Source organism: Notothenia coriiceps, unplaced genomic scaffold (assembly GCF_000735185.1).
Source record: "Notothenia coriiceps isolate Sejong01 unplaced genomic scaffold, NC01 NC01_scaffold00017532, whole genome shotgun sequence".
Taxonomy (NCBI): Eukaryota; Metazoa; Chordata; class Actinopteri; order Perciformes; family Nototheniidae; genus Notothenia; species Notothenia coriiceps.
Window position 1 is genome coordinate 80,227 of NW_011350233.1, and position 26,616 is coordinate 106,842.

General features: G+C 41.7%; 1 protein-coding gene across 2 annotated transcripts; it reads right to left on the reverse strand.

The window, feature by feature from the left end:
- Positions 1 to 222: 222 nt before the first annotated feature.
- Positions 223 to 25,819, reverse strand: atosb (atos homolog b). 2 transcript variants are annotated; one of them, XM_010776940.1, is made up of 10 exons: positions 25,486 to 25,819; positions 9,855 to 10,041; positions 7,684 to 7,889; positions 5,860 to 7,221; positions 4,315 to 4,373; positions 3,887 to 3,977; positions 2,635 to 2,793; positions 2,037 to 2,105; positions 1,613 to 1,818; positions 223 to 1,385 (listed from the first exon to the last, which is right to left on the reverse strand). In XM_010776940.1, the coding sequence occupies exons 4-10, from the start codon at positions 7,051 to 7,053 to the stop codon at positions 1,232 to 1,234; spliced, it is 1,932 nt and encodes a 643-aa protein (XP_010775242.1). In that variant the 5' UTR covers positions 7,054 to 7,221; positions 7,684 to 7,889; positions 9,855 to 10,041; positions 25,486 to 25,819; the 3' UTR covers positions 223 to 1,231. The 2 variants fall into 2 exon arrangements, with proteins under 2 accessions (XP_010775242.1, XP_010775243.1); XM_010776941.1 differs by lacking the exon at positions 25,486 to 25,819 and adding an exon at positions 15,781 to 16,311.
- Between the last annotated feature and the right edge of the window lie 797 nt (positions 25,820 to 26,616).

Here is a 26,616-nt window from a genome sequence, read left to right on the forward strand (position 1 = left end):
AAATATACATAGACTTTTTCCCCGTATTAAATACCCCCCCCCCCCTCCCTGTCATCCCTCCCTCCTCCCATTTCCTCCCTCACACTCAATCCTCCGCTGTCTCTGTTCCCCCCCGTACCAGAGAGAAAGCTCGTCCGGCTTAAAAACACACTCTACTTTGTGCAGCATATTGCTTATTAAGACATTTGCGAAAACATAAATTAAAAATACTACAGCTTGTTGTTTTTTTATCCATGTTCTGCTCCAACATCAGACTGCTCTGAACAGATTCTAAAAAGAAAGAAAGAAAACAACACAGTGTCCCTCAGTCTGGCTACATAAGTTGAACTGGATTCCCCTGTTTTTTTACGACATGGTATGACCCATGATGCTGGCTTAGAGTCTGTACCATCATTTGTAAATGTGAAGAGGAGAATTTGATTCTTCAACATGTGTCCTGAGTTTGGTCAAATCATGTTTTTGTTTTTGTTGGATGGCCGATTCCATTTTTCTTTCACTAGTGTTTGTGTCTCTGCTCATCTCCTCTCTGCCGGTCAGAAAGTGTGTGTGAAAAGTGGGGGAGGGGGTCGTTATTTTCTTCACCCTACCAGGGATGTGCTTATTGTTTGTGGCCTCTTGACAAATCTCTTGGAGCTGCAGGCAGAGTGAAGGACAGTGTGATACGGCACTAGAGGAAAATTCAGGTGTTTAAGTCACAAGGCATGCATGTTAACACTAAACTCAGAGAGTCACCACAAGAAGTGTTTCAGCTGTGACGTGCAAAGTATGTGCTGTGTGTGAGTCTTATCAGTCTCTTTTGGTGTGTGTGTGTGTGTGTGTCAGTATTTTGTGCATTTCTTTTTTTCTCATACAGATGAAGGTTTTCGGAAACGTCCTGATTTTGACTGCATGCATGCTTGACTGCTTTAACACCAATATTTGTATTTTTTTTCATACTTTCAACTAATGGAAGATACAAGGAATGCTATGTTTGCTTTAGTGACATTTTTATCGCTAATGTCTTTTGACTGTCTACATTTCAATGGAGAATAAATGCATAAAGGGGGATTTTTGATATCACCACACTGTATTATGTGTGCATGTGTGTCTTGTGTGCATGTGGTGTGTCTCATCAAGTCTTATCAAGTTTTGCGTCCATCATTCTAGCAGTCTGTCTTTTCCCTCCCTCCTCGTTAGGAAGCACAGGAGGGACTGCATTGGCGTTGGGGAGGGTGAAAAGGTGAAGCTCGGATCACACGCGGGGGGAGTATTTAGGGTTTCTTGGCACCTCGGTGAAAGATTTCAGCTCATAAGGGATCCCTGTGTCTACTTCGATGGATTTGCGGGAGAATAGCAGCCGGATATCATTGTGCAAGTAGATCTTCCCAGATTTGGAGCTCTGGAATCTGAGAAAGAAAATAACCAAAACAAATGCGTTAGCACAACACCTTTCCCAAATATTAAACCTTAAAATGTACTAACAGTGGACAAAAAACGTTGCTAGTAATTAAGGAAACATTTGCTTACAGTTGCGTAACACTGTCAAACTATTAGAAATACATTGTGATCCTGTGATGTTTTTCAGACAATCACAAAACAGGCTGCTTAAGTAAAAAAGTGAAACCTGATTTACCTGAGATGTATCAGGTAGCAGAGAATCTTCCTCCTTTCTACCACTGCGCTCCCTGAAGGCGCCTCGCCCTTCCCTTCAGCCCCCTCCTCTACGGGCACCAAGAAGATACGGTGGCGCAGGAAGGTCATGTGATTAACTGGCATGTCACTAAAGTTGTAGGTCACCAGGAACATCTTCACCACAGTTTTGTTGGGATTAAATAAGGTCTGAAAAAGATGTTGGACTAAAGTAAGTATTACATATAGCAAAAATAAGACAGCTTGCAGTGGTTTTATTTGAAGTATACTAGAAGTTAGACTATAACTGCTCTTAGTGTCAATAATGCAAATGCCCCCTTATAGTATTGTGGTGGCACAATGACATATCTCTGAAAGATTCACAGACAAGGAATGACATGAAAGAAACAAGACAAAAAACAATTTACCACTTGAATGGTCCCTGCTTTGGGTATGCTGTATCCTTTCTTTCCAAGATGCTCAAGGGAAATCACACCCTGTGAGAGTGACAGACAGAAACACACAACTGACTTACTGTCTTTGATCAATGTCACGGTAAAATAACTCATTCTTTGGTACAGTTCTTGTTTTCACATCAAGAAATGTGCATTTTCATTTCTGGTTTGATCAACTAAAACATACTATAAAAGGTCATGCATGTAAAACCAGTTTCCTATCAAAAGCAGTGAAAAATAAACTATTTTACACAAAAACCGACAGAATAACTATGTATATCATTCAACATTAGGCATGAAGCTAAGAAAGTGAAAAAAGACTGCTTTCCAAGTGGTCAGGTGTGGCAGCAAACACAACTTAAGACTTCTTGTAACAGGGACTAAAGAGATTCACACATTGATGCTGGTGCTACCTTGCTATGTATTTGGTATAGATATAAAATATACCTCATGCACTGCTCACGTGAACAGACAAAAAGCTTTATATTATAAGAAGGAAAGGAAAAACATGCAACATTGTTTTTGTTCTTAGTGGGCACATACATAAAAACACACACTGAAACTGACTGACCAGGAAGGGTGAGGGTGCGCTGTGCTCTGAGATGTCGTAGTATGTAACCTGCACCGGCAGGGTGACGTGCTGCGGACAATAAGAGCCGCTGGCACCGATCTCCGCCGTGAACCCCTCTATCCTCCCTGAGGGGGAGAATCTTCCCTTCAGTATGGACTCCTGAAGGAGACAAGAGTGAGAGAAGAAAGAATACAGTTGTTAACAGAAGTCATTTAAAACTCTTTTGGATTGGGAATTCAAAACTGCAAAGATTTTGAACAATCTTTCCCTGATATTCAGACCTACAGGGCATATTAGGACATCTTACAACTTTAATGGTAATGATTAAAATACCATCCAAAAGTTCTGTTAAAGGTGGGGTAGGTAAGTTTGAGAAACCGGCTCGAGATACACTTTTTGTTATATTCCATGGAATGCTCTTAACATCCCGATAGCAATGAATATCTTAAGTGCTTTGACAAAAAATCCAAAATGTCATCTGTGGAAGCCGTAGCGCTGTAAAAAGCACGACCAATCATTTTAGCCGGCCCGGCTAAAATAACTGGATGGCCTACCTACCCGCCTGTCAGCCTTCCATCTGTGCACAAACTTATCTCGTGCCCTCATTGGTCATGTGCGCGTTTGTGTGTGTTGGAGGAGGGGCTCTGTAAGGAAGTAGCAGATTTCTTCCGGCTGTGTATTTTCAAATTCTAGCNGTGTGCCTTGGCAGTCTCAGGCTCTGTAAGGAAGTAGCAGATTTCTTCCGGCTGTGTATTTTCAAATTCTAGCACACTCGAGCTGGTTTCTCCAAAATTACCTACCCCACCTTTAAAGTTAAATGTATTTTTTACTGTTTTTTGAAATGGTAATGAATAATGTGCCTTTTACCCTGTCCCTGCACAAGCTTTCCATTTTCGTATTATTGTTTTGTATTATGTATTTGACTGGGAAAGACTCAAAATTAGGAATACCTGTCAATATAATGTAGTCCACTGCATTATCCTCTTTATCACTGACCTCAACATACATTTTAATTTAGACATTTCTGACAATGTCACTAAAGATTGAAGAATATATACTTCATAAAAAGTTAAATGTAATGGTTGAACAGTTACAATTACATCAGATTGTATACGTGGTGACAAGGAAGAACCAAGACTACCCGGCTCCACTTGTACTGTTTGGGTTTGCTGCCATGTCTTTCTGTCACCATCTTCAACCTGCAGTCACTGATGTTTCTTGAAGTTTTTTAAATAATGTTTAAAATGTGTACCTCAAAGTTGCCGAGTAGCGATCTGCTGATGGAAGATGTGGAGCGTGTGGAGCGGCCGGTGTCTGTGTGTCTGCCGCTGCGCAGCTGCCGACTGAATGTGACCACAAACGCACACAAAACAGACCGGTGGTGAGTGGTGTTACAGATTATACTAATTTTCTCTCAAACAACATGACACGTGCCTCTGAGTTTTCAAGTCCAGACAGAAATACTTAAATTCAGAATAACATCAAATTACTAACTCCCACCTTCTTTCCCCGAGTTGACTTTGCTGAAGTCTGACTGACACTGAACTGATCCTATCTATAGAATGCATGTTCTTAAAATCTCAAAACATTTAAACATTTTAATCCCTTTTTAGAAATCTTGCCATTTTAATGTTATTTTAATAAAATGGTGAAACTGTGTAGATATGATGGAGAACTCACCTTTTCAGCCGCAGTCCACTTTTTAGTCGTCTCCCTGATCTTGTGCAATCTGTTGCGGTCTGAGCAAAGAGAATAAAAAAAGGAAACTATTACTTTTTTCCCAAAATAATATAATTAACTTAAAATCACTTTGATTGAAATCCACAAAAAGAAAAACAGATAAAGTAAAGATACTCCAAAAAGGATTACATTTAAGTATATGTCATACGTACGTCTTTACTGTGTTCCTATGAGACTACTGTATGTAATGTATCCGAGTTGTCCTCTTACTTACTGAGCACTGACTTTTGGATGTTGCGTCACACACATAGACATTCTCCATTTCCAGGCTGCCGTTCATCGTAAAGGCCACACAACTGTCAGATGACTCTCCACTAGCCAAACCTATGCTACCTGCTAGCCATTTGGTCACAGCAAACCTTTCACTCATGATCAGACTGTTTTTATTAGCTAACCCTTGGCTACACTGGCCCTCCACAAAGCTTGGAGCTCTTTGTCAGCTTGCCGCCGTATCCTCAAACTCAATCAAAACCACATACAGCATTTTAGAATATCCTTCCGTCTCACCTTTCTTATACCGTTTTTCTTTTATCCTTTAATTTAACTCTAACTTTCACTCCCCTTTTTTCCCCTATGTGTGTCCTTGACTCTTTCTTGGATCTATCGGTTTTTCTTTGAGCTTCCCTAACACACACAACACCTCTAACCGCACTGAGCTCACCACCTAACTAGTGAACCCTATTGTCATTGTTATCATACTCCCACCCAACAAACACACATTCCCATGTTCAAAAATGGCCAATTCACTTCCAGAACCATTTTTAAGCACCATGTATGTACATGTGTGTGTGCCTCTGTGTGTATTTATGTGTCTGCATGTGTGTGACACACTCATGTGGGGGAACAATGGATCCTCCCTCAATGAGCTTCATTCTGGAGCTACTCAGCCTGTTCCAGTGTGGCGTGATCATGAGCCGGCCATCTCTTCATTCTTTCACATTACCCGTTCTCTCTCTTTATTTAGGACTCAGCCTCTTTTCCAGGGCTGTCAAGGCTCATAGATGTATTAGCATCAACCACCGACTTTGGGCGGCCATTCCTTATCCTGTATTTAAAGTTTAAGAAGCCTCTGTGTATATTGGTGTACTTTTTTTTGTCTTAAAGCATGCGATTTGCATGTGAATGACCACATGCTATTTTAATGTATTCTGCCTCAATGTCGCCTAGAGCTTTTTTTCCAGTGGTATTTACATTCTGGTGGGGAAATGGAGTCATCAAGAAGGCAACATAACACCAAATGTACTGACTGAGTAATGTAAGATTTTGTATCTTTTGCAACTTTTCCGTTTGCAACTGTACATCTATGCTAAGCTAGCTTGTAAAGTAGCTACTTCTACCATTGGTGTTACTGTCCTGTAATCACAGCCAGTGCATAAACATTTGCTATTCGCTAGTACCCCAGTTGAAACTACAGACTAATGCGATTTGATCATTTCAAATGACTTAAAGAACATTTAAAGAAAAAAAGTATGTGAGTGTGCTGACCTTAGGCCGGTCCCATGCAGAGGGCAGCAGGTGGTTCCAATATGGGGCAGCTTTAGAATCAGTGCTGCGACAGGAGGTCGGGCCAAGTCCTGGAGCCAGCAATGACAGCCTGCTTCTCTTGGAAGTAGAGGGTCCCTCGTCTTCTGAGCATGAGTCCCCAGTGTCACTTGGGGAGAGCAGCCTCTTTTTGGCTGGCCAGTGGCCACCAGAGGACAAGCGGTGGCCATTACTGCTTGGAGTTTTCTCCAAGGAAGCCAGGCCGTTGGAGGAGGAGGAGGCAGTCTGGGTTGCACTTCGCTCAGGTGGGGAGGATTCAAGTCCAACATCCCATTCGGTGGCCTCCCCTGGCTCCTGCAACTCTGTGTGATGTGGGGGAGAGAAAGGCCCGGGAGGGCTAGCGGGGCTGGCAGGGTTGGGGGTCTCATACGTGGACATGTCATATAGGCGTGGGCTGGGCTGGCCTCCAGATAAGCTGTTCCCATTACCACAGTTCTCATTTGAAGGGCTGCCTGGTGAATAGGTGGGTGTGTGGCCCCCGTTAGGTGAATCAGTCCTTGCCGAGTTACCAAAGGCATGGCCCTGGTCAGAAAGAAGTCCATGTGGGTCACACATTGGGGGGGATTTAGGTGAGAGTGGAGCAAATACATCAGGAATGGGCCTGTCATGATTGTGCTGAGTTGGGCGTCGGGAGGGGTTGTGGCTTGGGGAGAGGGGTGGAGACCTGGGTGATAGTCCCCCCTCAGAGTCTCTGTGCTCCATCTGTGTGCAAGAGTATACAGAACCAGGTCCTCCAGGGCCCATTGCTAACCCCATCCCAACACCTTGAGCTGGGGCTGGCCCACACAGCACCCCTTCCTCTAACGCTTCTTTGTCTGAGGAATCCCCCAGGTGGGGGTGCTTATGATTAAATTGGGGCTCCTCTAGCCCCCTTTTGACGCCCAACCGGACATGCCTCTGTTGGGTATCAGTGTGGGGTTCTGTGGAGGTAGAAAATCCCCCCAACTGGGAGAAAATGGAGAGTTGGTAGACCTTTTGGAGCCGCAACTGCTCCTGGCCAAAATGCCTGGGTGCCCCCGGTCTGACACCAGGGTCTAGGCCCTGTGTTGGGGATGTCGGTGGAGGCAGGTCCCCCTCCTGGGCTGGAAGCTCTAATGGAGCCTTTTTGTGGGCTAACTCGACGTGAATGTGCCGCATGGTTTCTATTCTGGAGAATAACAGTCTTGATTAACTTGCAATAGAGTGAAGTAGTGACTCACAGGTGCCAGGAGGCGGAGTTAGATGTTCCACAGGAATAGGAAGTCCTATAATTCCTGCTGTGATGTCGTCAAAAAATTTGAACTATGAAACTGAGCCACACAGCACCTGAGAGGAACAAATTGCAGCATTACTCTGGACAGTTTTCTACAAAGCAATTACAAATGGCAGGCAGACTGTATATGAGTAATGATAAACATACAAAAGAATGATTAAATTAAAAAAGGACAAGAACGCATTGAGACTTTTCTAAGCTGGCAAGAATGATGTGAGAACATTTATTGATATGATTTATTACAGGTCATTTCATTTTGAAAGTTGTAAAGCCACATCTGTGTTCTGATGTTAGCTGAACAAGGTAAAGTCTGAGAAAAGAATATTGCTACAAAATCAGAAAGGAAATCAGGTACTCATATCATTGGACATGGTGTGATTGAACATGAAATCCAACCACCATTTGGGACGTTTCAGCTTTAAAAAAGTAGTAAAATATTGCTCTTTGACTGCATAAATGAGTCTCCTGTCTAATTCCATAACATATAAAGACAATATACGAGATCAGAATCTTACCTATGTTCCAGTCCTTGTCTAATCGTGCCCGCCTGGACAACCTGCATCTGGCACAACATCTGGAGGTTGTCTCTGAAATGGTGTACTAAAGAAGTCTGTTTATCTCCATGGCAGCAGCCACAAAACAACGCCAACATACCAGGGTAGGTAATCAAGAAAGGGTAAAGACTCCTGAGAAAGCAGGAGATGTGCAAAGAGGCTACGACCTGAAGAGAAATAAAGAGATTTACCAATACAAATTAAACACAATTACTTAACAACATGATATATTATAGCTTATGATTTGCAGTGACAACAGCATTTTTATGTACAGTGGGGCAAAAAAGTATTTAGTCAGCCACCAATTGTGCAAGTTCTCCCACTTCAAAAGATGAGAGAGGCCTGTAATTTTCATCCTAGGTATACCTCAACTATGAGAGACAAAATGAGAAAAAATAAATAAATCCAGAAAATCACATTGTGTGATTTTTTAAGAATTTATTTGCAAATTATGGTGGAAAATAAGTATTTGGTCACCTACAAACAAACAAGATTTCTGGCTCTCACAGACCTGTAACTTCTTCTTTAAGAGCCTCCTCTGTCCTCCACTTGTTAACTGTATTAATGGCACCTGTTTGAACTCGTTATCAGTATAAAAGACACCTGTCCACAACCTCAACCTTCCGTACAAATGAGTCTTAGAGTGCTATGTACCGGGGTAAGTAAGAAAGGAAATGTGCCTAGTCAGCAGGACCAGGGATAACGTCTTTCTGTCGGGTTTCGTACTACAAAGGTGGGGGTACAAAGTGTCATACCATACCACAAGGAAACCTACGTTGAGTCGTAAGAAAAAGGAGTTTGTTGCAGATCAACTTAAAAATGTTTTTCAAGCATAAAACCAAGTAGACTTTGTATACTGTAAGAGGGTTAGGAGATAGACCTAGTATGATTTTACGAGAGGATCCGTTTGAAGTCTGCCCGGACTGTACATGTACCGATTCCGTCCCCCTGTGGCAGTGTCCTAAACTAAGGCGACGGCCGCATCACACAATGACTACCCTCGGAAACAATGAAATACAGCGCCCCTGTCGAGAGGACGTTCCATAACTGATCGCTAGGGGGGGCACACCTAAAAAAAAAAAAAAAAAAAGACCCTAAAAACGAGGTGGCCAAAGAACACTAGCAAAACTGGGCGGTCGGCCCACTCTAGGAACGCACTCCGGGGTCTTAGCTCCCTCTAATAGTCACCAGAACATACGAAGTAAAATTATTATTTAACGAGCCGTGGTCAACTAAAGAAGTCCCGTGGTTCGGACGAATGGATAACGTCTAAGTCAGAAGGGTCGGGACCACCCCCGTCCAGATGGGTAAAACAAAAGACCACAGGAAACTGTTTCTGAGAACCAGGAACCGTATACCTCAAACCTCNAGTGACAACATCCTTCCATCAGCAAGGGCATTGAAGATGAAACGTGGCTGGGTCTTTCAGCATGACAATGATCCCAAACACACCGCCCGGGCAACGAAGGAGTGGCTTCGTAAGAAGCATTTCAAGGTCCTGGAGTGGCCTAACCAGTCTCCAGATCTCAACCACATAGAAAATCTTTGGAGGGAGTTGAAAGTCCGTGTTGCCCAGCGACAGCCCCAAAACATCACTGCTCTAGAGGAGATCTGCATGGAGGAATGGGCCAAAATACCAGCAACAGTGTTTGAAAACCTTGTGAAGACTTACAGAAAACGTTTGACCTCTGTCATTGCCAACAAAGGGTATATAACAAAGTATTGAGATGAACTTTTGTTATTGACCAAATACTTATTTTCCACCATAATTTGCAAATAAATTCTTCGGAAAACAGAAAATGTGATTTTCTGGATTTTCTTTTTCTCATTTTATCTCTCATAGTTGAGGTATACTTAGGATGAAAATTACAGGCCTCTCTCATCTTTTTAAGTGGGAGAACTTGCACAATTGGTGGCTGACTAAATACTTTTTTGCTCCACTGTATAATGCATCATTGCCAGATAAATGAACACCTTTTTTTGCTGGCTTGTCATACCCATTGGATGCATGAATCATTATAACTTATTTAACCATAAGAAGTTATGAGCAACCAACAACTTGGTGTTGTAAAGTCACGCACTGTGTTTGTTCATTTGTTCAAGAAGGATAAAACCTCAAGGCTAAAACTTACCAGAGGGGCAGATGGTCAGTAATGCAGGAGGCTCTTGAGATAAAATATCTCTGAACTGGAATCAGAAATTACTCTATTGGGGCTCCTTCTGTAGATGGCTGATAGCCAGACACGCCCTCCTTGGTCCCCTGGGCGTGGGGTGTGGCACGGCTTTGGCATCATGACAGGGTCATTCCACCCAGTGTGACTGAAGAGACAGAAAGTAAGGAAAGAAATCATATCAGTCAGTCAGCTAATTTTACTTATTGTTCAAAGGACACTTTTTTAAATGTTTTATTAGTTGACTCGGAAGAAAAACACAAAAAAATAAGGAATCAATATCTTCTCCTCAGTACTCAATAGGTCAACCAAGGGAGCAATATTACTATTTTCATTTTCAATTTTAGTAATAGCCTCAACACCTTGGGTTTAGGATTAAAACATGGAGGAGCTTCTCATAGAAGACAGTTGATTGTTCCAGTTCTAGATGCCAGTTCATATATTCCCGACCCAGTTGGCTTGGACCAGAACTTGGGTATGGGGGGGGGGGTCACAGTGAACTGTCGCTATGACAACCAGTAGCCCAAGGATAACGGCTCCTTTGTGCTTGGCCACAAGAAAGAGGGAGAAGCAGAGCTAGAGAGAGGGGGAGTGAAGGGGTGTTCAACAACGGGGGGGGCAGTGGAAGCCCGGAAAAGATGCTCTGCTAAGAAAATATCTATCAAAATGGCTCTCCTTTATGAAGTGTGTACAGCAAGCCAAAACTCTCAACAGGCTGTGATAAGGGCCTGTTCATATACCCTGCTGGCACCTCTATAAATCAGTAACCAAAGCAAATACAGTTGGTTCCCATTTATACCTACATTACAGAAACCAGTTACTACACTTTCCATTTCCTTTTGAGTCATCATAACGAAACCACAAAAGATAACCATTGCTTACAGAGAAGTGATGAAATAAGGCAAAAGATCAAGCAAGAGGAAACAAAACTGGTTAAAAAAAGGAAATTATGACAGTTGTTCTGTGGTATTTTCCATTACAAACCCATCTGAAATGTATCAGTATGATGAAATGTATACAACATCCCGGCGAATACAATCCTCAAATTGCTATACAAGTAAAAGGTCAAACTAAGTAGGTTACAGGTGGTAGCTACATTCTTCGGTACAATGTTTAAATTAGTAATCTGAAAATGTATTTTTATTTTATTTATATTAACATGTATTCCACATTATATATTCTATCCAAACTACATTTTCTATGTATTCATGACAATATAAAAGTCTACAACTTCAACAAGAGGGAAGGATGAGAAGGATCCAGACACAGGAACATAAAAGGGGAAGTAGAAGTGGACCGACCCTCCCCCCATTTACATTATAACCTATAAGTATAATGGTATATGTCATCAGATAAGAATGCAAACAAAGAATCACATGGAGACGATGCCAGGAGTAAAGCCTTTGCAGCCTTTAATGACTCACAAGACATATGGTCCCAATGCAGTCACAGTCACAACACTACCATTAGCAACACAACAAAGCTAGAACAGAACTACAGACTTGAGTGCCTCTTCCAAAATGAATACAACAAAATCTAATTTTAAAGTCATGCAAACAATCTAAGAAAAAATACTTTTCATTGACAATTGTAATATTAACTTAAAACTAACATTCATTGCCTAAATGCTATGAAATTGCCACTTCAACTGGAATTAGGCAATTATTAAAAAGGAGGAAACTTGGAGGTATCACTTTAAGTTCTGAAAACATGGAAGGGTCACGTATAAACTGCTGCTTAAACAGGACATTTAGAAGACACGTCCTGTAAACATGATTGAGTGATATATTTTGGGATGGGGGAAACTCCTAGGCTGAAGCAGAACTACCCCAGTCAAACGGGGATATCTGGATACACTCATTACCAAGTCAAATAAAGTTCAGTTAACCCAATGCGAGGAATCCCCTCCTCTCTCCTCTCTCTTTTTGAAGACAGGTGGAGTCTCCAGTGCAAGCCCATGGGCGGACATGGAGTGGGGGATGGGGAAAGAATGAAAGAGTCAGCAATGATTATTTATAGTCATTGCCTATGTCATAGCTCACTGGAGATCCTAAAGGCTCTGTGCTCAGTCCCTCTTAATTTCTGGACTTGTTTTGAACTCGCTGAGCAGGAGGCTGGCCTTGGCTACCCAACCCTTTTCTGGCTTGATCCAGGAGCCAACAGAGGAGGGAAAAAACTCTGGCTTCCCCCCAAGATAGGCTTCAAGTTGCTGGCCATGAGTGCCAGCTCGGGCTTGAGAACTTTAGAACTCTATTACTGCATTTCTGAACATTGTTTAACATTCTCACACTCCCGTCCTGCATCCTTAGGCAAAAAAGATAACTACGGTGAACTAATTTAGTCAATATGGGTAGTTTCCTTTTTTTTTGTCTATATAACAACGTTACACTTTCCTTCTAAAAGCTATTAATTATAGCTATTATTATTTAAAATATATAAATTATCGTCAAAATTCCTCTTATATTCCTATTGAATTCTGCTGACATAAAGCATGAAGATGTTACACATCATTGAAAGACAGGTGCAATCTGGGTGTTAACATCTACATTAAGCAATCACCCTGAGAAGAAAGAGCGTGAGCTGAAATGGTGATATGACAGACAAAGGAATGATAAACGCCTGACAAGAGGGAAACACCCGGAGAGAGACAGAAGGAGGGAGGATGAGTGGAACAGAGAGACACTACAGCCCAGCCAAAGACCTTGGGGAAGGTATCATTTCAGCAGCAGCAGCAGCAGCAGCAGGTAGAGCTTGCCAGTGTCAAGGCCAACATGAGACTGTTCATAGCTTTAGTATCTAAACCAGCAGGGTTGAGGCTTGTTTGCACAAAGCATAAAAATGAAGACGTACCCAATGGCAACCCCTGTGCATAGGAGTGAACGTTTTCAGTTTAAGAAAAAATCATTAAAAAGGATCTGCTTCAGCGAAAAGCAGAGCTAAACAATTGAATTAAAAGGGAACACAAATGCTTTCATTGGGGAGAAACCCACAGAAAACACAGGACAATACGCTGAAGCTAGTCCTGTTTAATGCTCACATTTGAGGATTTGGTCTATTTCTTTATTTGTTTTTTGCGAGGAATTACGTGTGTGTGTGTGTGGGTGCGTGCGTGCGTGCGTGCGTACGTGCGAGAGAGAGAGAGAAACAGAGAGACAGAGAGAAAGAGGCTTTTTGGGCACAGAGACACAATGAAATAAAGATTCACTGAAGTGGAGAATTGGACCAATACAAAATGCATTAAAAAGAGGTACGTACAGTTTGCCTTGGGCTAAGCAGAGCTCATAATCATAATGAGCGACATGCATTCAGAAGCATTGAAATGGGAAATTAATTTCCAGAATAATTACACTAAGAAAACAATAATCATATTTATTAAATGTGTATGCAGTCTAAAATCCGATTGGACAGCAAAATAATATTGTAGCATTACCTGAAGCAAAAACTTAAGTTCCCACGGGCATTCTAACAAAAGAACCCTTTGCCTGCGGCTTTCTGTCCGATTCAATATATTAAGTCAGAAGAATAGCCAGTCAATGAGAGCAATTACTCTGATGGCTGTTAAGCTTAAGCTAATCAAGGCTCGAGTCAGTATCAGAAATGATGTAAACAAGGAAATGACTGAAGTAAAGAGCGTTCACACAGAGGCTCTGCTCTTTTTTCATCCTCATCTCCACTAATCATTCTAATACACGGATATTTTCACAATGACAAAGCCATCAGGAATGAAGCTTAGGGGTGAACAGATCTACTGGATAAATGGCTGGCAAATAAGGTATTCATCTCAACAATAATTTGTATTTTGGTCTTCCCTTTTCCGTTTTTAAGTGAGAAATCTAGACTAACTGCTGCTGGTGGTAAGAAGATATTTCCTCTCACGAAGACGCAGAACAAAGGACTATTGGTCTTTAGCATTAGTGATTATGATGTGTTCAAGGGCAACTTTTTGGCCAAGATGCAGGCAATGCAACAGTCAACATCCACCACCACTTGTTCTTTGAACTTGTGCCTGGGCCCTGAGGAGAGGCCTGAAGCCTTTGACCTCAGGCATGCCTGTTGTGGAGCTCAAACACTTTGTTCCAGAGATAGTCATGTCCTTCAAGGAGGATATTTAGCTGCTTAGTTGTATTTAAAAAAAGAAAATCAGTGTGACCCTTGAGGGCAAGGAACGCTGTGGTCATGAGGTCAAAGGCCAAAAGTATTGGGTCAGATGACTTTTGGCACATTAGGAGGACCAGATGCGTTTAGTTTCGTCCTCTTTAGAGAGGTTGATTTAGGGGACGTTGGTTAAAGGCAAACTGAGAGGCACACAAGCTGCTGATCTACATGTGGCAAATGATTTGCACACACACTGGGTTAGTTTCACCCAGCCTATTAACAGCTTGTTAGAGTCAGACACTCTTCAGTCATTGGAGTGGTGACTGGAACATCAGTATGTTAAGCAAAAACATCTGCAGAACAGACAAAAGTACCCTGAAGACCCTGTGGCTTCCTGTAAAAAGTTGCAGATGGGTGGAATGAAACACACTGACACAGACTTGTCACATGAGGACGGCCCTGACCCCAAAGGCAGCTCTCTGTGAAATGTAAAGGCACCTTCGTACACCTGTGTACACTTATCACAACACCCAGATGCTGCACACACATATACATTATAATCAGTTATATTATACAGGTGTAGTACTGTAGATTCACAGCATCCAAAAAACAAATTTTCGGATCTTATAGTAAAATAAATAATTGAATAATTCCTACTGTAGATTAGAAATTGCGAGGCTGAATTATTGCAAATAGGTTATACTTGACACTTGTGTTATCTGTTCTTTTTTAATTTCTTATATATTCTTCCACATAGGCACAACGCTTTTCAGGGACACTGAAACCTGATGCATTGCCACAGTGATTTGAAAATTAAGGTTGTCCGCTTGTGCTTATTTTATTACATTTTGGTATCCTTAAAACAAAAAAAACGTACCAATTCAAGGGCAACCGTCTGTTAAATGTCCTACTAACAAGATGTGGTTTGCAACTGTGTTAGCTAATTAATGTCCCTTAGTGTCAGTACCCAAACATGGTGGGTTATTTCCTTTTGCCCAATGTGTCCCTTACAACAGAGAAGGGGGATTTGTCGGCATTCTGCTTTTGGATGAGGTTAAATCTCAATCCCTTTAGAGATGAATGAAAATAACCTATTTTCAATCAATGACATAAGCTCATCATCTTGAATCAGCCTTATATAAAGAGCTTGTTTGAAGTTCCGCCCTGAACTCCACCCTTTACGTCCCCGCCCATACTGTATGATAACGTCACTGTGAAGTTAGCAGCCTCCCAAATGCCACGATTGTCTCATCAACATTTAGCTGCACCCCGCCCGACCTACTCCCAGGCCTGTGCTGTGCGTGGAGGCTGATAAACATAGACACTTGTGTGCAGATTCTGTAACACTAAAAAAGTTGCTCCTGCAACCTGTTGATTAGATTATAGGAGCAATCTAGAGTAAAGAAAAAGTATGTCACAAGGGAAGGGCATGACAGCAGACTGTGTATGTGTGTGTCACAGAAAAAGAGAGTGTGTTGGAGTCAGAAGTCAGAAGACAGGAAGCAACAATCGAGAGCAGAGAGTGACAGGAGACAAGTCGACTGTAACTGATAAACCTCAGAGCGTCAGTGTTGACACCAAACACACACACAGTGCTCATGCAGTCTAAGCTGGCTCAGGGACATAGTTGCTGAGAATGCTGTTTGACACGGGGACCCTTCCTTCCCCCCCCCTCCCCTCCCCTCTGTCTGACTTTAGTGTGGCCATTTTAGGAGACGTTGAGCCCAGCTGACACTATGACAGGAGCAACATTACACTTTGGCTTGACAGCAGGAGAAGTTGTGGCACTCACCCTCTTAGAAAGATGGGGTTTATCTTGCTGTCTCCCTCACTGTCTCTCTCCTTCCTCCCTTTGGTGGCTGGATGGGAAACTCTGCTGCCTTTCTTTCTGTACTCCTGTGTTTCTATTTCCACTGCTGCTCTCTCTCTCGGGTTTGTTGCCTCTCTTTGCTTCCTTCCTCCTGAATAGTGTTGTTTTGTTTTCTTCCTGTCTACCTCTCTCCACCCTCAGTCACACAAATTGAAAACCCATCAACAACTCTCCCCCCTCACCCATCTCCCCTTATCCCTCCCTCTCCTTTTCTCTTTCAAGCTCCCCTTCCCTCTTTCTTCCTTTCTCTCATTTGCGCCCCTCCAAAATATCTTGAATACAAAAGCCCCTTCACAGGCTAGCATTCCCCCTTTCCTCTCCTCCCATTCCTCCTCTTCTTCACCCTCTCCTCTCTGCCTCTATCTATTTACATGCCCCTCCTCTCACCCTTTCTCACTACACTCTGTCTCTCTCTATTTCAGTTTGCCTGTGTTTGCTTTCTTTACTTTCCTCTCAGCTGATAGAGCTAGGCGTGCTTTGCTCACTCAGCAGTGAAGGCATACAGGGGGAAGAAAGGGCTGACAGCTGATTGGCTGGAGAAAAGGGGTGTCAGCTGTAATGGCTGAGGTCCTGATTGGCCGGGGGCAAGGAGCGAAAGAGGGGGGGAGGAGGAAACCAAAACCCCGCCCACCTGCTCGGCCTGCAGAAGTAGAGATGGAGACCAAACAGCACTTTGATCAAACAAAGTGTGTGTTTGTGTGGTAAGTGTGTGTCCTTTACAGCTTCAAGCATGTTTGTGTATGGTGTTTGAACTTGTGTTATCACTTCTCATTGTGTTTCATGGTGTGGTTGTGTGTCTGTGTTAGTTAAAGAACAACAGTTTATAAAAAGAGGTTAATGGCTCAGAGAATAAAGATGCAAACATCTATGCGATTCCGCCTCCCCCTTCCTTTGCGTCTTATTTGGTCACACACACAAAAGCTCTCTGTGTGTTGCTTGGAATGTACGCAGCACGACACAAGCACGAAAGCAGGAGGCTTATCTGCTGCTGGTTTACAGATACAGAATGAAGTGCATGTGAACAACTTTATCAGCTGAGTACCAGGAGCAGCCCTTAGCTGTGTGTGTGTGTGTGTGTGTGTGTGTTTTTTTTTTTCATCTGTGAGCTAATAAGGAACAGCATGTTGACTCAGCAAGAACTATTTTTGAACAGAGTGATGTGGTACACACAGTGCAAGCAAGTGCATCACACTAGTCACCTAACACTCACAAACACACACACATTGTGGGTGGAGATTCCACAAGTTAAAGTCCTGTGAACAGAACATACTTGAAGAGCTGTCAAGAACACATATTTAGCACACAACCTTCTTGTTACAGACACAAACCTCCCTGGTTATTCTTTATTCTTATTTCGGGAACCAGAGTTCACCGGTTATCGGATGTCTGCTGGTTGAGAAAAAACTATTGATAGCTCTGTGTCTTTATGTTTCAGACACTGTCTTTTTTCTCTGACCCCTTATCTACGTCTATTTCCTGCTTAGTTTCCGTCTGTTTCCACAGTTGCTTATCTATGTTATGTATGTCGTTTTGAGAAGTTTTCCCTTAAAGTTAACAAATCCACCGTCTTAGTACGCAGGGTGTTGCATGCTGTGCTGATGGAGAAATTGATTTATCGATTGGCTGTTTCAGCGGTACATGCTTGTGCACACATATGGGCACAGAGTATAGAAGTGTAAGGAAGTTGTCACAGTTGTTATTGTGTGGGCGTTTGAACAGCAAAAGTGAGCATATATGAGGTATTGAAAAACAACAATAAGCTTCAGCTGTGTACCTCCAAACATAGAGATGTGGGGAGAGGGGCGAGAGGGGAGGAGGCATGGCAGACAGACAACAAAATAAACAGAGGAAGAAACACTGACGGAGAGATACGGTTAGATTCAAATGAGGCAATATTTGTTTTGTGAAACAGGCCTGGTTCCCAGCCCCTTCTGTACAACTGTAATAAAAGGAACTTCCTGCTCTCAAGCAGCACTGTTATTCAGGTTTTTCTGTTATATTACACACATCAGTCACTTTAAGAGCCCATGTTGCCTTCTGTATTTGGGGAAAAGGGGTTTGTCTTCTCTATGAAGACCCTCCTCCATTCAATGTGCAGCTGAGGAGAAAGAAGCATTGAAAACACTCCACACACATTCCAGCAAAGGCACACGTTGATGCAGTCCTGACACAAGAGCATTGGCAGTGTCACTTCTCATGTCTGTATCACAACATTTGTGTTGGATTTTCAGCCATTGCATCTGAAACACAGCGTAACACACAGGCATACTTTGTTTTTCCGGGCCTCTCAAAGTGACACCAGCTGTGTTTTGGGGGGGATTTACCCAACAGCACTAAACAGTCACAGCCTTCAAAAACGGAAGAGCTTCGATCGAACTCAAGCAGCGCAAAACTTCCTTGAGTGAATCATTCAGTCACATTGTAAAATAAGCAGTTCTCAATAAATATATGAACAAGGTCCAATTCACCCGCCTTCCGGGGAGGGAGAGAACAAAAGGAGGAGAGGAAGACGGGAGGTGGAGGAAGGGTGGGAAAGGAAAGTGTGTGTGTCTGTGTGTGAAGGGGGGTTTTTGTGTAAAACTGAACATGTTAAAAGAGGCATGACTACTGCGTATATAGTTTGTACAGCAGTGTGTTATTAGTACGCACATGGGAATGTACGTGTTTTTAAGAAGTGTACATTTCTGAGTGAGGAATGAGATTGAGCAGCTGCCAAGGACATCATATCAAAACAAGTCCAGTGTGCAGATGCACATTTCACGGCTAATATCTCAAAAGCACTGATGCTTGACTTGCTTGCTCACATCCATTTAAACTGTGTGATGAGTTGATCGTAACATATAAGTGAGTTAGTGTGCTTGAATATAAATATATACGTAGGAAGGCTCATCTTAACAATGACAACTTGTGTGTGAAAACATTTGTTTGCCCCCTTTGGCCATAAAAAAACACTAATAAATATTAAACCCTTCCCATTTAGCTGATGGCTTCATCACCTAAATAGAACATCCTTTTTTCTATTTTTAGCAGTCTAAGCTATTGTGTGTCACCAAAAGGTGATAATATTAACTACTTTCTATTTTAAAACACTTTTGCCCTTTGTAGGAAAGAGTGTCCTTTACTTCCCACTTTCCTGCAGGCATCTGGATCTTACAGTCAAACAGGACGTCTGAGTAACATTCTTCCCACGATCGACACGTTGTTATCATCATCAGCCAGTTCCAGGTTGTTCCCCACCCAGAGTGGTTGCTTCATATTTACATATCTAGAGCACTTTGGAAATCCAGTGAGATTAACTGTCTCTGGAAGGGCATGTTTGACCAGCTGCCCGTTCTTAAATAAAATCACAAAGCTGAAAAAAGGACGTGCCTATTTAAGCATTTGACATTACTGCCCAACAATCAAGTGACTGTTCATGTCGATTGATATAATGTGGTTTATATGGGTTAGGGTTAAAATTAGGATTGTGGTTAGGTTCAAATCGGGAAGAAGGAACAAAATAGACATTGCTGAACAACACAGTTAGTCCATTTTAAACACAGTCTGACCAGAAGAAGCATACCTTGTTATTTTTTCCATGACCAAATATGCCTCTCCATTTACCAATTATAATTGCAATTCATGACTAGATTATGTAAATTTCTAAATGCATCTTTTTATTATCCTGTAATCAGTTGCTGCTTTCATCAAAGTTTGATGTAATCAAGTTTAATCCATTCGTACTTTCAATACCAATCCATCACATATTACTGTATATTTAACTACCGGTCCACACCCCACGCTATGATTATGTCATCAGGATTATTTTTACTTTTTGTTATCTCATGTCTAATCCTTTCCCTTGCAGCAGTAGATGTTTACTCTACTTTCACTCTACTTTTTACCCTGGTCTGCTCAGCAGAGCTTAGACCCACTTTTTCTGAGGGAAAATAGGAACAGAAGTCGAGAGAAGAACACAATTAAGTAAAGGTTGATATGCACGAGCAAAACGAAGAGCGACAGGGTGTAATAGGAAGAAATGATGAGATTGGAAGGAGTGTGGCAGGCTGAGTCTTGGTGACAGACCGGGCCAGCTCAGAGGATGGAATGTTCCAGAGAAATATGTTGCCTATTCATGGAGGACAGGAAATAAAGCTCTCCCTCTCCACCTCTCCTCCCTTCAGTCCTCATTCCTTCACTCTGAATTCAGCTGGCTGTCTTGTTACCCCTCTCTCACTCTGTGTCCATGTGTGTTTCACCCTTTCCCCCCTTCTCCCAGCCTTTGTGGCTATTGCATCTTTCTTTAGTTTAAGTACATTTCTTTCTCCCCTTTCACACACTCAGAAAGGTAGTGGCTTATTGCAGTCCAAGCTGCCATCTGGGCATTGAAATGCAAAGAAAGAACATCCTATTTCTCTGCTATTTATGCTAACCAAGGCATACTTTCCCTATGCAACCAGCCAAGTGATGCATATTGCTCATTTCCATCCACATTTGTAGGTTGATGATCAGTTTTACAACAGCAGAAGAGGAAACAAAGCACCACTTTAGAATGAACTTAAACCACACGTGCATGTTTACATACACACACATAGAACGGCTCATCCATTTTGGTCCGGGGGCGTTACAGGGTGAAGGGCAGAAAGAGGTCGGGCTAGGGTTAATCCTGAGATCGAACACACACACACACACACACACACACACACACACACACACACACACACACACACACACACACACACACACACACACACACACACTTTGGTACTCTGTGTTTGAGCCCAATGGCAGTGCTACACACTATGCTTAGGTTGGACTGTGCATCATTATTTGTATTCTATTAAACAATGTATCTAATTACATGCATAAACCTTTTAGATTAATGTTGAAAATATGACTCTTAAAAACTCTCCTGCTCAGCTGTTTTCTAGTTCTGATTAGAAGCATAAGACCAACCAGACACATACATAAATGACAGTAAACAGATAAAAGACACCGATACCCCAACAATGGAAAAAGGCATTTTAGGAGCTATTCTTCTTTCTGTATACCTAATCGGGGATTGTAACTCCTTTCTATAACTTTTTCTCAATAAAAACAAACAGTACAGATGGACACTACACTAAAGCTTTAAAACTCTCTGGGAGGATGTGAGAGGAACTCATGCATTCTCATTCATAGAAATAATACACAATGATATGTGTTCTTTTTGTATCAGAAACCCATTAGAGCTACTTTACTTCTTCAGCTGACCCAACATCTGCAACAAAACTAAAGAAATGTTCCATCCGTTTTTTTTAAAAACGAATTGAAGGTTGTTATATATGTTTTTTATACATCCAAACAAAAATCCAGTATGTAAAATAAACCAATAAATGAATTAGATATCAGTTATACAAAAAGGTACACATTATTTCCATCTGCATCAAAGTCAATTTAAGTGACAAATGATGCATGCAAAGGCCCAAGCCTGTTGTGCATAATGAGCGTCGACAAGATGGAGCGATGGGGAGAAACGCAGCACGGAGAGATGAGAGGGATTTGATGAAAGGCGAGGGGAACGAGACAAATGACAACGTACTGGAGAGTAATGAACAGAGGGAACAAGACGAGAGGGAGAGGGGCCAAGAGTGAACAGGTCTTAGCTTGATAAGCTCTGTGTTGACCTATATAATGCACAGAGATGCATCTGCCTTTCAACATCTACTCATTGATTCTGGGGCATGTATGGAAGGCATATCAACAATGGCTCACAAGCGACACACATTTACATTCAGCCTGTGTATGCGCATGTAATGTCATTTATTAGAATCAAGTACTCAAACATTTACTTACTAAGACTAAATGTAAGCCATCTGTCATGTTTGTTGCAACATCCTTCACAGAAAGGACATTGCACACTTTAAACAACTCATACATGACACACTTACAATATGTATCCAGAACTGCAGAGGCAGACAAACGGGCATTACTAACTCAAAGTAAATGGTGCAATCTAATCACTATAACCGTCCACCTATATATTGTTGTAAAATGAATTATTGATTTATCTGTCAATTATTTTCCAACAATCAAAAATCCCCCGAGGTCCTGGTAACACTTGAAAGAGGTGTGTTTGCCAAACAAACACAAACATTTTAAGATGATGTCAAAGTGTTAAAAAAAATGTATTCTCTCTTATGAAAAGCTTGAACCAGTAAATTAGGGCTTGAACTAACAATTAATGGGTTAATCAGGCAATCATTTTATTACATAATCACTTAATTGCATAATGGATAATCCTGTCATAATTTAAAAAGGCTTTAATTGATCAAATTGCTTGTTGAATCTACTTTCAACACCTAACAACGTCTACAATTTACCATAACAAAAAGGCAAAGAGAAACAGCAAATTAATCCTTTTTTATTGATTGATAATCAATAATGTTTGGCATGCTTGATAAATGCACAAAGATAAGTATTCAGCAAAGGTTCATGACAGAGGTAAAACTCGTTCATACCACACTGTACAGAACAGGATATCGCAGTGCTTTATCTCTCAGGGTGTAATGTCAAACCACGTTGATTTATTCAGCAGGTGGTCCCGTCGCCTTGCCATCCTCCTACCTCTGCACTAACGTTGTGTTTGAGTACATTGAGTAGGCTGCTACTTTACATGGAGTCCCAAAACACTTAGATAGGATTTAGCATTCCTCAGATCCTATCAAATATTGCTTAGGTGACTACCTTATTATTTTGAATTCTCATTGCATTCTTGCATTGTGGTGTCTGGTCAAATATCCATATGCTTAAACTCTAGAATAACATATTAACCACAGTCTACTAGAACAGTTATCTGCAGGTTTGAAAGAAGACTAACTAACTTGGAGACAGTTAAGACTTAAGATTTTCATCGTCATAACTACACTGCTATGTACGTATGACTAATAAAAGCCTTGAACCTTGAAGTGGAATAAGTGACCTTTAATGGTAAGCTTGACACTAGATGTAGTTAGTGTACAGGGTGTAAAGACCAGGGGTGAGGGTTTAAATGAGTGGTACCAGTCAAAGCCGCACAGGTACTATTTCAGGAATAAGTCTTCATAAAGACGGAAAGATATTTAAACCTGCACTTACACTTTAAAAAGTGTGAATCCTTTAATAGCTTCATCTCATTCAACAGCCTTTTCAAAAGTGACAACCAGAACAAAACCTATTCACTCTGGAGGCTGCCCCTTTTCCGTTTTGGTGTAAGGACATTTCACTATCATAAAGGTGAACATAAAGATAATAAACATATTCACACACACAGTTGACCTCTGACCTGTACACCAAATGTATCTTTCATCTCAACCCGTGTCTTGTTTGTCCCTTAACGAGTTGTCTTATAACAAAAAGAATCACTCCGATAGTTTGATTGTGTCACTACATACCCATCACTGGAAAATAACATATATTCCCAGTGGCATGCATGATTGTATGACTACATTTGCTATTAGTTATCTTCTCCTTAAAAACCTTTAAGAGCCAAATAGCTCTATATTTATGAGAGGTCATTTGGCTCTCATAAGGATGCAAGTACAGCACGTGCATGCACTCACATTCACACTCACTGGGGATCTATATAGCCCAGAGCAGTGTTGAGTACTGGGTCTAACCCACATAATAATCTGTAATCTCTGACATCAAATCCTGCAGAGACACATTGGAGGGCTGACAACAAGCCTTCATCAGCTCAAAGCGTTTAATAGCCGCCCCCACTTTCAACACACATAGAAAGCACTGCCAGGTACAGGCACTAAAAAGAAGAATTGGTTGGGTGCAGAGAGAAACACAGGATGAATAGTCTCCTTTAACTTGGAATCCTTAAATGTCTCACATTATCAGATTAACTCAATTAAACGGTAGCTGAAAAATGTTTAGTCTGGGTCTAATCTAACTCAGGTTAACGTCATGTTATCTATAATGTACTCAACTAGGCACAGATGGCTTTAGATATTACCATGAGAAACAAACAGTTACTTGTGTCCACAATCTTGCTTAATGTAATGTTCTTGCCTGGGCAGTCAGCATAGAAGCACTAATATATTCTTGAAGTAAGTTAACAGACGAGTCATCGCTAGGGGATTTTAAGCTTTGTTTTTCCTTTCTTGCTAGAAATGTCCCACCCTCATCCTTGCCTTTGGATTGCTCTCTTCTTTTCTTTTCTTTTGGTATGAGTGGTTTCTTTCTTCTACCTGAATAGCTCAACTATTTTTATTTTATTTTTTTCTCCAGATGTGGGAACTTGAAGTGGTCATCTTTAAAATGTCATTTAAATAAATGTGTGTCATGTGTTAGGAAGGAGGTAACACATTGGTAATTGAGCATTGATTGCATTAGAAGTGGGCACTATGTGTGTATGTGGTGAGTATTCACATAACATATTTTTCTGAGCACCGGCATCTCTTTTTTTTCTTTTTTCTTCATTGTATTAACACAAAAATGTAACCATGCACACAATTTTGAAAACTTGAAAAAGAAGAATCTAAAAGACTCCACACTGATAAACTCTAAAAAGAATGATATTGTTTTGACTAAAATAGAAATCTAAATAACCCAGGATTGAAATCTAAGTCAAATCCTGCAAGACAAGCCCAGACCCATGACCAGGCACGCTGCACAACATGCACCTCGCCTTCAGGGTTGGTTACAGCAAAGATCTGCGTGACGTCACACTCAGCTGAGGACAAAGCCCACTGGTTTCTCCCAGACAGAGAGGGGGGGGGAGCAACGCAAGGACAAGCAGCAGAGAGAGAGAAAGGTTGACTTATTGCAGGTGGATTTGTTGCAGAAATGTGTGTGTGTTTGAGCAGAAATCTTTGTTTGCATACATGTGAGATAGCTTATGGTTCCCTATATGCACGTGTGCTGCATGGGTGATCTAGAGTGAGTGTGACTGCTAATGTGTATGTCAATGCCACTCCATCCTTGTCAGGACAAAAGGTGGCAGTGCATTGCAGCTTATCATAATAACACTGTAATAACTGACTAAGACTATACATTTACTGTAACAAGGTTTTGGTGACAACCTCAATGCATGATAAAATGCAAGGAAACAAAACGCCCACTGCAACCTCAGTGATCATCACTCCACCCGCTGAGTTAAGTCATAATCTCAGGTACATATAAATACATGCCAGTTCACAAACACACACACACACACACACACACACACAGAGACACACAGAGACACACACACACACACACACACACACACACACACACACACACACACACACACACACACACACACACACACACACACACACACACACACACACACACACACACACACACACACACACACACACACACACACTATGATCACTTTGCCTTTAACCACTGCACACATAAAGAAAGAGTGAGAGAGGCAGACAAAGCAGGGGAACGCCCCCTACACCCTGCAAGCTACTGTCAGGTCATCAACTGGTTTAGGCTGGATTCCAATAATTGTTTACCCAGATTAATTAAAATACAAATGATGACTACGAGGGCCTGAATGTTAAAGAGTGCCAAGATTTGCATAAAGCATCCAGGGATTACCAAATAACCACAAGCCTACCATGTATAACAATAAGACATAGGCTAGCTAGATAGCAACATTTCAAGATTTTGAAGAATACTCACCTAAGAAAAACAAAGGTGGACTCAGGAGGAAAACACAGCCTGGCAGCTTTAACTGACGCGTCGCTGTCGCATGGGAGTTTGGCCTTTTTGTTATGTCTCACTGCTACGTTGTCGCATATCAGGTAGCTAACGTTACAGAACGAGATTCGAGGATAAAAGCCGTTAGCAACCTTAGCTGGATGTCTGAAGGGTATGATAATCGGACAGAATCAGTCTCGTCCTCCCACTCTGTCTTGCCACATAGCTCGCTTGTTGGCTGACTACGTCCCTTCCTCTCTGTGCCTGGCTTTTTTGTGCTCGCAGCTGTTTTCGTTGTTACAACCTTTGCCTGAAATTCCTCCTCTGTCCCTTTAAGCGACAGTGTTTCCGGGGTTTGCTCGTTGATATATAGGAGGCGGGGCTTCATGGCCAGCTGAGCGCCTGTCATTTAAGCTATTGGCCGCATTTATTCCTCTGAACCAATCGGAAATCAGGTATTCCGCCTTTTTTTCCAAACATGCAGATTTATTCAAAACTCCCGCTCTGTGATTGGACTGCGGATTCCTTTGAGATACGCCCAGTACACGTGCTTTTTCTATCCTCCCATTCTTTAATGCTTACGCTGATATGCAGGAACTATGGCCGTCCTCTTATATTAATCAGAAAACTAACACAAACCAAACCTTGATATGAAAGTATAAACTTGAGGGAATTTTGTATATAGTTAAATACTTTACAGTGGAACGTTTCAATAAGGTGTAACGTTTGCAACCCTATTCTATTCAATTCATAGTGAATCTGCCATAGCCATGTTGTCACAAAGCTAAGAATAGATCAGGTGCACGTCGTATTCCCATATTGCCTTGCAGCTGCACTGAAATCCACGCCCATGTACTCAGTGCACACTGGGGCCTGATTATACCTTGCTATGGAGAGGAGGAGAAGGCATGTACAGATAAAAGGAAGGCCGGCTGTGAGCTTAGGTAATGGAATGTGCTGCTTTTGGCCATTCATCCATCTTTGTGCTGGCATTTCCCTGTAGCAATGCAACTACAGAGCATTGGAATATTCCTTCAAAATGACCTCTTAGTTTAAGTTATTTTTTTATCTAAATGCTGCATCATGTATTGCAGGAGGTTATAACCAAATCAG